The sequence below is a fragment of the Antrostomus carolinensis genome, unplaced genomic scaffold (genome assembly GCF_000700745.2).
Source record: "Antrostomus carolinensis isolate BGI_N321 unplaced genomic scaffold, ASM70074v2 scaffold4410, whole genome shotgun sequence".
Lineage (NCBI taxonomy): Eukaryota > Metazoa > Chordata > Aves > Caprimulgiformes > Caprimulgidae > Antrostomus > Antrostomus carolinensis.
Genome location: NW_010287578.1, coordinates 25,146 through 40,384, shown reverse-complemented (window position 1 = coordinate 40,384; position 15,239 = coordinate 25,146). Strand labels below are relative to the sequence as shown.

The following is a 15,239-nucleotide window of genomic DNA, read 5'->3' as shown; positions in this document are numbered from 1 at the left end:
AGGGGCGAGCATGTTAGAAATCAACCCTTGAAAACAGATAGACTAGCTAAAACTTGTTATTCAGGTAGTGAGACAAAAGTTAGATACTAAAAAACACCACAGGTCAGATCTTTAACTGATAATAAATGGGAATATCACCAGTGCAGCCAAGAAAGATCTACTAATTTCTATGCATTGCAGTGCTCAGCTCGTTTCATTAATATGCTTTATTTCTTCAATGGCTGGGGTTTTTTTATACAAATCTGCCCTTCAGCATCCATTTATGGCATTCATTGTTATTTATGACTTTATAATATTGCCTTTACATCAAACAACCCCTATGCATTTTTAAATTATCATTTTCCCAGTATGACAAATAGAAAGAGGGAAACTGCCAACAAATGTGGAGGAGACCACATTCATGAGCAGCTGATATAGTTTTCTCTTGAGCCAGTGTCTTGGCCCTTTTGGCCTGGATCAGTATAGCTGTCAGAACCAGGGGAATGGGAGGACAGAGCAGCTGAGCTTAAAATATGAAGGGCTCCACCACCACACAACCACCACTCCTTCCAGTAACTGAGATGCTCAGCACTTGGAGTTAATGAGGTGAGGTTACAGCCCCTTAGTCTGTTCCTGCTTCTTTCCCCTGTTCCATAAAATTACAACTGTTGGTGTGCAACCCATGCGAACTTTGTGATTTGTTCTTGGTAATGGGGCTGAACCTAACCTCCTTTACACTAACATTCCTGAACCGTGAATTGCTTGTCCCAAAAGGCATTCAGTGTTGCTTGCAATTAACACAACTGATTGCTCAAAGCCGGCACCTGATGTGGCATGTAGCCAGCTGGAAACATAATTGGCTCCTCAGATGGAGAAACATTCACTTCAGAGTGAAGTTTGCGATGATGGAGTTATTAGTTCAAGGTAAGCCAGGTATGTGGATACCTGGTCCATACATTAAAGTCTCAGCTAGCACTAGACACAGTTGAATTAGGCGTCAGTCTCAAAGGCTACCTTTCTCTCTGTCTCCATGACTTCCCTTTCTCTTTGTTCATGAAATCATGTAAATTCCAGACTGAATGCTTGTAAGGCTAAATAATTGCTTTTGTTCTTTATGTTATTTAATTACAAATCTCAGTAGATGACAGGTCCTCTGCACTAAAGGAAGACATCACATTTGCACAGTTACAGAATCCCAACACAAATGTGTGTGGCAAATCAGTGACTGCAGATTTATTCATGCCCCCTGGGACCTGCACTGCCTTTTCAGCTTAGCATGCAATATGATTTAAATTACAGCTTGTGCAGAGCTGTGCCTTGGGATTACACTCCATGTTTCCAACTGTTTATAGTTCAGTGAGCTTTAACCTCTGTGATTCTGAAAATTAAATAATGTCACGGCTGATATCAAACTGATGGCTGGTACTAGATTGTTAAATACTATCTTGTGTTAAAAACCTATTTTTACAACAAAGTGGAAACATCAATGTATTTAAAAGTAGTTAAAGAGCACAATTCAAAAGTCTCACTAGCAAAGAATTGCAAGGCTAATATTAAGCTTCATTCTCAAGCATATATTTTGACTTCTGTATTTAGCAGAGTTATGGCTGTTGACTTTATTAGAGCAGGACTGAGCCTAAGGTAATACTTTGTGATTAGATAGGCACAAAGAACGTGTAAGATCAAGAAATGTAGATAGAGCATCTGTTGTAGTTAAATGCAGACTTGTTAACTCCTTGTAGGTTTTACAGTTTCATTATTTCTGAAATACTATAACAAATCCTACACCTTGAGGACCTTTTGTGCTGTAGCTGTAGGACATCTTAATATTTATGTAGAAAAACACTGAATTACAAAAATATATATTTAATATGTCATGAGATTTCCCAGCAGAATAGTTTTTACTCTGTGCAGGTTTTTAATTAATACAAAAGTTTTTAGTGATTTTTTTCTTCATTTACTTCTGCAAACCCAGTATTTCCAGGATATATACTCTTCCAGTCCCATTTGAGCCACTTCACTGGGTTCCTCCCCAGGTCCCACCAGGCAACACCTGCAAAACAAAAGGGTGAAACAGATGTCCACCACCAGCATCATTTAGCCAGTAAGACCTTATTCATGGCCATGTTGTAAGGAAGAGAGAACAGGAAGAGAAAAGGACAAATGGGAGAGACAAATGGATACTTATTTTTCACTTGTAAAGGTACCATATTTGACTAAATAACAGGGAAAATAAACAAAGAAGCTCCAAGTACATTATTCGCAGAATTGCTTTTATCGGATATGATGGAGAGATCACAGACACACACAAAAAAAAGCTTGACAGATGGTTCCTCATTTGATGCCTTTAAGTTTTGACAGTGCAATAGATCCTGAACTTCCCATTTTGGTGCTTTGCCAAAGTGGTACTTCTTTTTCCCCTTGATCTTTAGAGCACCCTGTACTACTTATCTCAGGCTTCAAGACCTAGCTTTTAGGTTTCAAAGTGGTCTCTAAATTATCCCATTCCTTGGATATTCCATGGACTGATATCAGTCTATCCTTGTTGAATATCTGGCTGTTAGATTTGATTTTCTAAATGTGTAGATAGGTGTTTTTGCATACCATACAGTAAAAAAGACATAGTAAATTTTATGTTAACATTTAAGATATGTCAAAGTATACAGGTATTCACCAGCTAATAGTTGATAGTCAGAAGCAGTGAATGCCTCAGATGATGTGATAGTGTACAGATAAATCACTATATTATTGAAATGGAGTAACATTGCTTTTAAGAATCTCAGTTTCACTCTCAAAAGCAGCAGTTCTGTTTGAATGTCTCCATATCCAAACAGCTGTTGAGAGTAAACCACTGAAATGGAACTGCTAGCTGATATGCCTTTTTTTAGCTCTTTTCCCCTCTATGCTCAGATCCCTATCACTGGTGGCTGTAGTCTGCATGTTTCACATGTTCAGAAGGTAAGACGCCTTTTAGTGTTATCAGGGAAAAGTACCTCTTTCAAAGGCAAGGGTTAAAGTGTAAATCTTTGAGACTACTATCTCTTGTACAACATCCATCAGAATTAGATGTTCCTGAGCACTTAGGGCTGCCACAAGCATACAAAGTAAATGAAGACAAAATAGTTCCCTTTGAGATTTACCTTTTAAAGTGATAGGCTGGCCTGTCTTTTTGTTAGATTCCTGGATTATGGAAAAGAATGATTTTAACATATGTATATGATTTGTAAAGTTTTCTGTGCAGCAAGTGCAGCAGGATTTGTAGGAAGATTTTATTAGACAAGTTGGTGTAAGAAGAAACCAGATAACCTTTCAGGGACAGAGCTTTTTTTACAGATGATTATTCAGAAAAACAGAAGAAAAGTTATTTTAAAGACTAGATTACATATTTTTCCCATTCACCCCACAGCTCTTATGAAATACTTGAAACCATTCAGTGATAATAAATTATCTGTGAATATGGCCATATATCTGAGGATTGGTGTTTTTTGATTCTTTTACTGCCATTTGAGCAAAATTCAATATCCTTATAAATAGTGAAAAGTGTTCCACTGATGTCAGTGAGATTAATCATATTTCCTGATCTTTATGATAAAATTTGACACACTGTAAAATGTGATAGTCACAGGGCACAGCTCTCTTCACTCACTCACCCTTCGGTCTCTGTTTCCTATTCTCCTGTTTCTGTAAAGGAACTTCCACTAAAGGCAGAAGAAGCTCCATGAGAGGAAAAGGTGCAAAACCTTCCTATGAGATATTTTACATGGGCTAGTGAGTCATCATCTCTTTTCACAAGATTGTGTAAATAGGCTGTCATTATTAATACTCACTTCAGCTCCATATTTGACATACTTTCAGCTTTAGGCTTTTGTTTGTTTGTTTGTTTCTTTTTACCAGACCTGTCAGTAGAAAGCATTTAAAAAATATATATATTCCATAGTTTCCCATTTATCGTTTCATTATTTTTGCTAAACTTTCTGCCAACTCCTCTCCCTGCTGTTTAGGTGTAACAAACAAGTGTGCTGCAAACTCTTCCCTCACTGCTTTTAAAAAACTGTAAAATTTTGAGTCCGATATAGTGTTACTCCAAGAAGGTTTTCATTTTTAAAAGTCACAGTAATTGGATCAAATATTACTGAAATGCTGTTAGTGAATAAAAAAAAAAAAAAAAAAAAAAAGGAAGGCTTGCATGTACAGAATAAAAGTACATACCAATTAAATTGAGTTTGAGGAGAACAATTTTCTGACAGAGAAGTGCAAAAGGTAATGTTGCAAGACTTTTCTATCTGAATGAACTGCATGGTTTTCATCACACCTGTAATATCAAATACTTTTATCTTTTTTTTTTTTTTTCTTCCCTGAGCAGAACTAAGTTTCACATCATCAATAAACTAGTACATTATTTCAGTTGGGTACAAATCCTGTTAATCAAATCCTGTTAATACCTTATGTTGACTGAAGCTAAATTAAGTTGGAATCGCATATTATCCTCACATGACTACTGAAAGAGGTTGTCATAACTGATGCTATCATGCTGAATACCTCAGGTTGCGCTGAGGGGTTTTGCTTCCGCTTGCAGATGCCTTACTGCATTTTATATTGCTGTGCTACACTGACAGATCAGTTAAAACCAGTCATTCACCCAGCCCTTTTTTCAGTCCTTGCTGCCATCCCTCATTAATCTTACTTTAATGGATTTTGTGTCAAGCTGCTTTACACTAGCTGTAGAAGTTAATTATAACAACAAAACCTTTTTCATAGTTTGACAAAATGACCTCAGTTTTGTGGGCAAATCTAAAGGATTTAACAAAGAAATTAAATTACAGGAGATTGAATAGGTTAGGAAATTGCAACAGGAGTGTTGTCTGCTGGATAACTTCTTGGGAGCTGGCTCCAGCTGATGATAGTTTCCCGATGAATGATCATCCCTCACTGAGAATTGAGATGATGTGGCAGAGTCTTGTCCAGTTTTTTGACATGACGTCTGGGAGGAGATGTTTTTACAGCTACACAACCCCTTCCACACACTTCAAATTGAACCTGGCAGTACAAAATTTGGAAGTTTTGTTCCTATTTTGAAAATAGATTATTTTTGACACAAAGGCCATATTTGTTCACAGTGTAGGCAGAAAAAAGTAATATAAGTGTGAACAAATGGTTCTTCTGGAGACAGGGTTGTGCACTGCATGGAGCTAACAGAGAAATATTAAGAGTTTAGGTGTCAGGAAATATATGGAGGCTGAAGAAATACTTGTCAAGCCATTATTCAGTATAAGGTTCTGTGCTTTTGCCAATCATGCTACTGAAGGCTGGCCCACTTTCCTTTCAGTGAAATGTGTTTGCCTTGTTAATCCCCAGCTATTCCTCACACTGAGCCAGGGACTTGTCTCCTGCAACATGCTGTGTCAGGAGCTTGGCTGATGGTTTGCTCCAGCATGCTCGCTCTGCCTTCAGGACACTTCCTTGTACCCTCTAATTTACAAGTTGCAAAGAGGAACAATATTCTAGCAAGACATAATCACACATCTCAGCATTCTGGAAGACCTGAGAAAATTACTTTAGTGGAGAGGAACAGGTTTGGTCTCTGAGTTTTAGGTCATCTACCATAAACTGCTTGGGCATCTCCAGGGACTTGTGTTCCACCTGTGAATCTTCAAAACTTACAAAAGACAGGCCCATGGCACGGTTCTGATTGCCAAAAGTGTGTAATACCCCATATCAGAAACCTCTTTTGTTTTCAGTGCTTCTCTGCTCCACTTCCTCCACTAATATGTCACTTTTTAACATAAAGACTGTGAGATTTATTTTTTTTTCACTCATCCAGAGCTCTAAAGATGTAGGTTACACAGTTAAGGCACAGGCTTTCCAGTGTTTTTATTTCCAAGCATCAATGTCAAAAACTTCAGATAAATGACTGAGAAAGGAAAAAAAAAACCATGCTCTTAGCTGGAACTCATGTTAGCTTTTTCTGCAGAGAGATTAAGAAATACAGAAAATTGAGACTAAAGTATTCCTAAATGGAGACAATATGCTTCAAGCCTTACTTTCTGTTCTCTGAAGGACACTATTTTCTCACTTGCCCAATTATTCTCTCTGAGGCACCAGTAAATCAGTTTAAAATTAATTGTGTTGATAGATATACAACACCTTAAAACATAGTCAGCAATGGAAAAGAGGTGTTAATTTTGGTAAAGAAATAATAATCACCTCTTTTAAATTAAATAGGGTGGGTAGATCATAAGCATTGTTTTGTGAGAAATCTAATTTACGTTGAGAATTAAGCTATAATTTTACTGAACTCTTGTATTCACTTTTCTTCACCATATAATTAGTCATTACAGGGAATCAAAACTATTGTTGTCTCTTTAGAACAAAGGCTTCCGAAACTGATAATTGCATCAGAGATCAACATTTTCTTCCTTCTCCTTCCTGCAAGAGCTAAAATATTGCTCCCAAGAAATATTCATACTGAATTATGCCTCTGAGGCAGAGGAGAAAGAGATCTCAGGGTAGTGGCTCTGCCTGGAGATTTAAGCCTTGGCTGGTACTCAGTAGGTCATTTACGCCCAACTAGATTCCTGTTGCTGTATGTGTAAAAGTAGCACTGAAATGTGGAGGAATTTACATGTATAAAAGCATTGTGCATTTTTTTTGTGTGAGTTGTGCATCTTTTTTTTTTTTTTTTTTTTTTATGTGTGTCATTTGGCTTGTTATGTTGCTGTTGCATCCATGTATTGAAATGATGGAAGAATGATGGTTAATATTATTTTTAATATGTTTCATCCTTGAAAATCTGTAGTCTCTGTATGTCACAAAAAAATTCACACAAGTCACCACTGAATCAGAACATCTCGATTCTGGAGAGGAAGATTTTTTTTTCTTAATATTGAAAAGAGTCTTGAATAAAATTAAAACTTGTTGGCCCATATTATAATCTGAAAATTATAATTTGCTTTTACTAGTCTTTGAAAAATTTTAAAAAGATGAGATATGACTTCTAAGAAGGTGAAACTAACTATCATAGTTAGCACACTATTTTAAGATCATCTTTCTTGAGCATCAGTCTGGCTTGACTCAAAGACAAACTGCTTGATAAATATCATCAGTCTTTAAAACTCTTTCTGATGATAATTTCCATTGCAACATCAATGAGTGACCATAGTGCTTCTAAGCCTGTGATAGCTGCTAACGTCTCAATCATGCATAGCCTACATGCCACACATCCACCTCCACCTACCCATGGCTTTGAAAACAGTGTCTTTAAATCACATATGTCCTCTGTGGTCCTTAATGCTACCTTCCGTGTCAGCATCTGATAGTAAGTTACCACAAAACCCTCACGTTAGGTCCATAGTAGCCACAAGTTATCCCTTGTGCAAAGAGCATTCCCATCTTGAGGATGTGGTCTGATGCCCTCCGTGTTGCTGAGGAGCTTCACTGTAAATGGTGAATTCCTGAGTGCTCCGCTGTGTTTGTTTGAGTCATCAGCAACAAGAAGGATGTGAAAGTTGAAGAATTAAGATTAAGGGACTTTGGAAGAACACCACTAAAAGCTTTCCTGTTTTGTAAACTACATTTGAGTGTGCAAAACCACAAACCAACTTAGCTCTCTCATCACCATATATTAAAAGCTTTGTCCTCTGGTGACCTTGCCCAGTGCACCCGTGGCAGACAGCTCTGCTGAGCACATTTGTGACTGGTGCTGCAAGTCCTCCGCTCTGTGGGTAGCAGAGCTCACTCTGGTTGCAAGTTCGTATTTTCTGAGGACAGTACTTGGCTCTCTTTGCTGAGTCTCAGTGGATCGGCACTGTATGTATTTATGAAGTCCTAAGTAGCTGTCTATTTTTGTTGTTGTTAAATTTTTAATTCCAGCTTCCCTAGTCTCATTCCTCTCCTCAGGGCCCAAGTCATCCTCCGGTACTTTTCATTAAATTACAGCAATTGCAGTTTTACTAAGCATAAAATTTCCCTAGTTTCCTAGAATTTTCTTGCTGTGGACTGATAAATTAGTCATTTTGACCGTAAATATACAATAATAGTGTCATCCAGTTCAAACTCTTTACAAAACATTTCCTGAGAGAACTGCCCTTTGGCTCCTGTCAGGTAATGAAGAGATGACCCCAGCTTCTGTTCCTTCAGCTTACTCAGTCTTGACAGCTAAAGGTAATTTCTCTGCCTTCAAGTTTATAGATCTTCATTAAGATGCTAATACAATTCAGTTAGAAATCCAATTTGTGAGTTTTATAGTTTTGTGCTATTGAGGGGTGTGCAGTTGTTTACTGCTAAAGAGTAACATTTGTAAAAGAACCGATGCAGATCGATTTTCCTCAGCTTTTTCTCAACCTGAAGTGCTGAGACAAGCAAAACATGTTTCCATTACTTAACTAAACAAACAATGGCATATAAATCGTAGAGGCAGCTGGACCAAGGTGGCATTTTCATAAAGAGACAGATTTCTTATGAAGGACAGTTTAATGGGCTGCTGCCAGTGAAATGTCTGCAGAGCCTAGTCATTGCAGGAGGGCACAAAAAGTGGTGCAAAAAAGGAGTCATGTGGGAGCTGAGAAATAGTTCCACAGCCAAGACAACTGGAAAAAGGAGGCTGAAAAAGGTGTGTGCTTTAATAATATGCTTCTCAAGGCTGATTGTTTTAAATAAAAATCTAAGGTTTTATTTTTAGCTTGTTCACATTGGCTGCGAGATCAGAGAAGTGTTTTCAGCTGTAATTTTATTTTGATCATGTTTATGCTGTGGCTTTGTTTCTCCTTTGATCATGCTTAAACATGTTTCAGATATGTTTGTTTGATGTATGCTGTTTTTTAAAGCACTCTTCCACATTGTCTGCTTGGGGTTTTTTCTTAAAGCAATGAATCATTCAAAACATTTGCCATCATTTTTTTTCTTAAATTAATTTTTCCCAAAACATGCTTTCTGGACTTTTAGCCAATGGCAGACTGCTGTTTAACAAGAAAGTGTTGAGCTGTTGTAACAGCATTTCTGAGTGCTTCGTGGATTGGAGACAGTTTTAGGGTCACGAAATACTTGATAATTCATACACAGAAATTTGAATTCATCCTATCTATCCACAAGAGCTGCAGTGCACTGACTTTTACAATTGTCGTCAGTGGTTTTGGATCAAAGTCCCATTTTCCATTCAGTAAAACTTGATTGAAGTTAATTCCAGCACTTCTTTTGTGGCTGTGTTAAATGTATGAAATAGGTCAACCCTAACTGAATTATTTTGAACTTCCCATGGGGACCCCTTGATACCAAATCTGTTTAATTTTGCAGGGTAAGGCAGGGTAGTCTCAATACTTGAGCATATACATTCGTGGATTACATTCTTTCTTCTGCTGCATGGGTGAGCAATTAGGAGAGTCAAGAAGTCCCTTATCTGTGGACAACATCTCCCTTCCCTTCTTCAATGAAGAGCAATAAAAAAATGTTATGTAGTCCATGGAGAGGGCTATGTTGCGTGACTGCCGGCCATCTGGCTGATTGATTCATCATGACCCTAAACAGTTAGTTGTAAGCATGGTCTGAAGCCCTGGAGTTAAATGCAAGTGTGCATCAAGCCTCAGGCAAGTCAAACAGCTCCACCACTAATGAAACAATAAAGAAAACACTACAGATCACTAGTTCACACCACCCACTTCTTAGCTTTATAACCTATAAAATTATCAGCCACATTTCTCTCCTTCTTTCCACACATACAACCATGATGATGCTTTTATGATCATTATATTAATTCTGAACAGAAATGAATCTATTTCTATATATGCAACAGAACACGTGTAGCCTGTTCTTTATTTGCTTCGTTGCATAGACGTAGATCTGTTATATGAAAGAGGGAAAAAAACCAACCACCATCAGGTAACAAGAGCAAGGGCCCGATAACATGAAGAGCCACTCTTTTATTGACTATATAACATGAAGAACCACTCTTTAATTGGCTAAACTATGTCAATTTAACCAGATGGTGAAACAGCCTGAGATTTGCTCAGTAAGAAACACCAGTGTTATTCAACAAAAAAAGTTATGTGATGTACAATGGATGTTTTCTAAAATGAGGCTGTGTGACCACTTTATTTTCAGTGATGTAGTTAGGATTATTAATCACTAACTGAAAATTATTTTTCTATCTGTCTTACTTTAATACTAGCCTCTCTTACTGTTTCTAGGTTCACTTGCAAAATTATCAGAGGGAAAGAAAAGAATAATAATATGCTAACCAAGGGCAAGTTTCTATAACCCGTACTGTATCAGCAATATTATGGACTCAAATGGAATTCCTCACAGTGTCTTCACAGGCCAATGTAAAGTTAGATTTTTGATGCTTGATAATATAGTGATTTATTTTAGAATTTGATATCTTGTGACTTGCAAAACCCATTGCACTAGAAACAAATCATTCAACCATTTGGGAATGTATTTAGGTTTTGCTTGAATGATTTATTTTAATTTTTTTTACCCTTTTCATTAAGACCTTAAGACTGTAAAAACAGTGTATTCAGACAAGAAGTTCTTCAGAGCCATTAGGCCAGAACAGTGTCTACTAATGGGTATCCTCTTTCTCTGATTTATCCTTCCACAGGCTGTGATGCAGAAATCAAGCTGTGGCCTTGTGTTGCTTGTGATATGAGTTGCATTCAAAGCCCTAGTAGATTGTATATAAAATAACAGATATTTGCCATGGTACAATATAGTCTAGATATTATTATCTTGGACCTTGTGTCAGTGTAACCTAAAGACTATTAAATGCATGCTAGAAAGAAAGGAAGTTAATTTAGTAGCTTAAGTTCCTGAGGTTTGGGGTGGAAAGCTTAAACTCTTACAGATTTTTGATGTTTTCAGATGTCTAAAAAGATTTATTTTAAGAAACAATAGGTAACAGACACAGTTCCACAGAGATCTGATCTGTGGCCTGCGTTGTTCAACATGTTCATAAATAACCTGAAAAAGAGGTTGAGCAGCAGGATGAGAAAAATTTTCACACGATACTGAGTTATTCAGCACAATGAGACAAAGGAATACTGTGAAGAGTTACAAAAGGATCTTATGCAACTGGATAGCTAAACAATCAAATGACAAATTAAATTATTCTTGATGAATGATGTAGTCATAAACTATGGGGAAAACCATGAGGAAAACATGCCTACCTTCACACATAAAATGATGGACTGTGGACTGAGCATTACTAATGAACAGTAAGGTTGTGAGCTTATGCCACAAAATGTTCCATGAAAATTTCAGATTACTGCTTAGGAACTGTCAAATCCATATTAAATGTTAGCAATTAATAGAAAAGCAACAGAGAATTCAACAAAGAGTATTGCTATAGCACTTGTATAAGAGCACAATTCATCCACATTGTGAACACTGTGGGTATTTCCACTACAGGAATTAAGAAGCACCAAATTGTTAGTGAGATTAATGTTCAAAACACGAAATCAGAAGTAGGTTTTAGTTCATTAGGTTGTGTACACGAGGAACAAATTTGAAAATGACACTATGGATGTTGGAAATTTGCATTAGTTCAAGAAGAGGCTAGACAAATAAGTGTATGAAAAATCTATTGAGAGTTACTAAGCACATAGAAAGCAACCAAGCTCAGGGAATCAGCTACACTGAAAATAGTTGGAGGAAGGGAGATTATTCTGGGAGAGTATTATTTGTGCTTACCATATTCATTCTTTGTCCCAGATAATTACTTCTGGATAATGTTGGAGTCTGTGTATTGATCTAAGTAAATTTTGTTCTAAACAAGTATGGTCATTTTCATGTACTTTGTGTATGTGTGTGTGTGTGTATATATGTATATACATATATACACACACGCAGAGTACACGAGAATATACATATACATTTATATACAGAGAGTACACGAGAATATACATATACATATATATTTATACACAGAGAGTACATGAGAATATATATATACACACAAAATTATGCAGTATGTACTCATATAAGAGGAACATCTAAACACATACATGCATATATATAAATCTATCAAAATGCGTTGCTTACAAACACTGCCATCCCTAATAAGGCAATGGGTTTCACAGGACAGCTAGTGCAAACTGGCAAAACAAAGTACAGGTCGTTATTTCCATGACTATGTAACAATAAACGTACACTGAAAAGATGTTAATGCATGACACTAAAACAGCTTATAATTTTACATAGGAACAGAACTCTGGGTAGTTAAATATAGTTCACAGTTAATTATCCCAGCAGGATTTAAAATGGTAAATCTGTTGGATATGCCTTATTTTTCCAAATATAGTGAAAGACACCAAATGAAGTATCTCTGTAAAATACAATGATGAGCCAGATTCACCACTGGTATGAATTTACTGTTATGATAAACTTCTTTCCACCATTTTTTACATAACTGATCAGTATGTCTGCATTCTATGTATTTTCATTTGTTGATGTATCTTCTTTATCACCAAATAATGTTACCACTCTAATTGTCAAGAAATACAGATTTTATTAAAAAAAACAAACAAACTTTAAAAAATGAAAAGACACGGTATTTCAGCAACTTGAATAGAAATTCACAAGTGCATTTCTCTTCTGAAAATGAGACAAAAATGTTGGGGCTTGGGGTATCATACTGTGTAAGTAGACAGAATAAATAAAAACTGTTTTTTTTAACTAATTTTTTTGACAGTAACACATTAATATTATTCTAGATGTATCATACTTTATATATTATTAATTACTGCTAAAGTTAGGAATATAACATTTGTCTCAATAATTCTCTCATTCAGTATGTGACACATACAGAAAGATTATTTGCCAAAGTCAAAACATCCAAAGAAACAAGAAAGTGTCAGTAATAAATACATGAAATTAGGAAGCCATGCTATAATGTTATACATCTATTTGTAAAGAGATTTCACAAATGCTTAATTGCTCCAATAATAATGTTAAGATCTGTTCATTAAATATCTGTAGCAATCACCTCTATGTATTATGTAAATACCTGTCATATGTTAATGTACCTAACATAGATGTATTTACCGTTTGATGCAAAGATTGTTTCTTGAGAAGCAAAGTCATATTCCATTTATATAAGGAAGGCAAGTGATTCAATTCATGGAGCAGTAATGTGCATAACGGCATTGTCTTCTCAGATCCTAGATTTATTAGTGCTCACCTGATACCAGAGAGTGACAATCCAGAAGATGACAAAATCTATTTCTTCTTCCGTGAAAGTGCAATTGATGGAGAGCACACTGGAAAAGCCACTCATGCCAGAATAGGGCAAATCTGCAAGGTAAAATGGTGACTTCTTCATGTGAGGTTGAATACACTTGCAGGACACTTTGCAAGTGTTTTTAGAAACTGCATTTTCTTGCCTGTGAATTATTCAGTGTTAACACCGGCATTATGCTAAAGCAAAGATCATCCCAAGTGAAAAATAGTTAGGGGATAACACGTCCAAAGGTATATTACTCAAGTTCTCTGGGGAAACTTCACAATCTACAATGTTTTGTTTTAAAAGTCATAGGCATCTTCTGATGCTTAGAATGTGTCTGCAAAAGACAGAATCTTTTACAAGAAATGTGATACTTCCAGGTAGACCAAAAACATTTGAAGAATTTACTTTTTAGAGGAATGTGAGTACCTTTTGATTCCCACATTAGTAAAAATCTTTAAAACAGAGGGAGAAGAAGATTTAATGAAACAGTTGTTTAAGCTTTGCTGTAGAAATGGGCAACCATTCAGAAAAACCTTAATGACTGCAGATTGAATCATTCATCCACACTGATAAATGTCCAAATATTTTTCTGACAGGCTGTGATAGTTTCACTAAACCAGGACACAGGCTTTTAAAAAGATTTCTACAAATGAAATTACATTAATAAATATTCTGGCTTTGGTAACTGTAATGTTTACAGTAAAATCTCATGTTAATCCATAAGCACAATTTCAGTTTATCTCCTTAAATCCAGAGGTAGCTGCTTGCACCAAAAAGTCCTTGGTGCATTTTATTTGTAAGTTTTAGAGCTATAAAACTGATCCCTCTGTTATGGCATTTTTATCTACTTTGTTCACTTGCAACTCACATTTCTAATTTGTTGCTACCCAGTTAAGAATAATAAACCCTTTAAGTCTTACCAGGACATGGCGACCTGGGAGCTCTGGTGCAAAATACTGTGCCCATCTTTCTTCAGAGTTATATATGTATTGCCATATGTAAAGAGGTTTGGGTGGTTTTGGTTTTGTTTTTTAAATTATATACTACTATGAAATATGGCACAATACAATGTAAAATAAAAGTAATTCAGAATTACTGTCTTTGACAACATAATGCTTTTCTATGAAGAAGTTGAATTCTTTTCTCTGTATTCTGTAAGTAGCATCTTGTGGTTATTTACTGTATTTTCTCCATATATATACTCTGTTGATACTTCAAACAATGCCTGTTACTAGATATTAATGTGAAATAATTTTGTTATTAGAATGACTTTGGTGGGCACAGGAGCCTTGTTAACAAATGGACAACTTTCCTCAAAGCACGTCTGATTTGTTCTGTGCCAGGACCCAATGGCATTGACACACACTTTGATGAACTACGTAAGTGGCAGAAATGGCTTTGAATACAGAAATGTTTTCAGGTATTATCCATATAAATTTTAACTTTTCCATCTCTTGTTATTGTTACAGAGGATGTGTTCCTAATGAACTCAAAAGACCCTAAAAATCCAATAGTCTATGGAGTGTTTACAACTTCCAGGTATAGAACGTATGATTTTGTTTGCATGGAGACTTGGGAGGCTGCTTGTTTTAAAGAGCTCTCTTTGTTAAAAATGTTTTTAAAAACCACAAAATTTTCTTAACCTTTGAACTGAGAAGTCAGTGGCAGTGAGAAGTAATGAATTAGGTTTCTTATGAGCAATGTACATCATCACTCTGAAGCAATTAATCACAAAGACTATCAATTTCTTAGGCTGTTTTTGCCATTGAATTGACTTTTAATGGTGAGAATCAGAATTTGTAGCCCTTTCCAGACAGACCTGGAAAAATAGCACAAGCATAAATATGCTTGTTTGGGGGCAGGGTGAAATGGAAAATCTGTGGTATGAGCTACTCGGGGAGGTATTAGTGAAAAATATTGCTGAAATTTGGCAAGTTTAACAGTCTTTCAAAAGTTCTGTTATTGTATCACACATAACTGTGACTTGAATGTTTTGGTTTCATTATGCTGTCACCAAAACCAAAATTATACTTGTAGCTTTGGCCTG

At 36.1% G+C, this 15,239-nt stretch overlaps 1 protein-coding gene across 1 annotated transcript in view; it reads left to right on the top strand.

Moving 5' to 3' along the window:
* LOC104521355 (semaphorin-3A) overlaps positions 1 to 15,239 on the top strand; it is a gene marked incomplete at its 5' end in the record, with an annotated part of 55,314 nt that overhangs the window by 17,554 nt on the left and 22,521 nt on the right. The window contains 3 exons of the mRNA XM_010163329.1: positions 13,125 to 13,267; positions 14,457 to 14,571; positions 14,662 to 14,731. Coding sequence (XP_010161631.2) covers positions 13,125 to 13,267; positions 14,457 to 14,571; positions 14,662 to 14,731 — 328 coding nt within the window. The remainder of the gene's footprint in view (positions 1 to 13,124; positions 13,268 to 14,456; positions 14,572 to 14,661; positions 14,732 to 15,239) is intronic.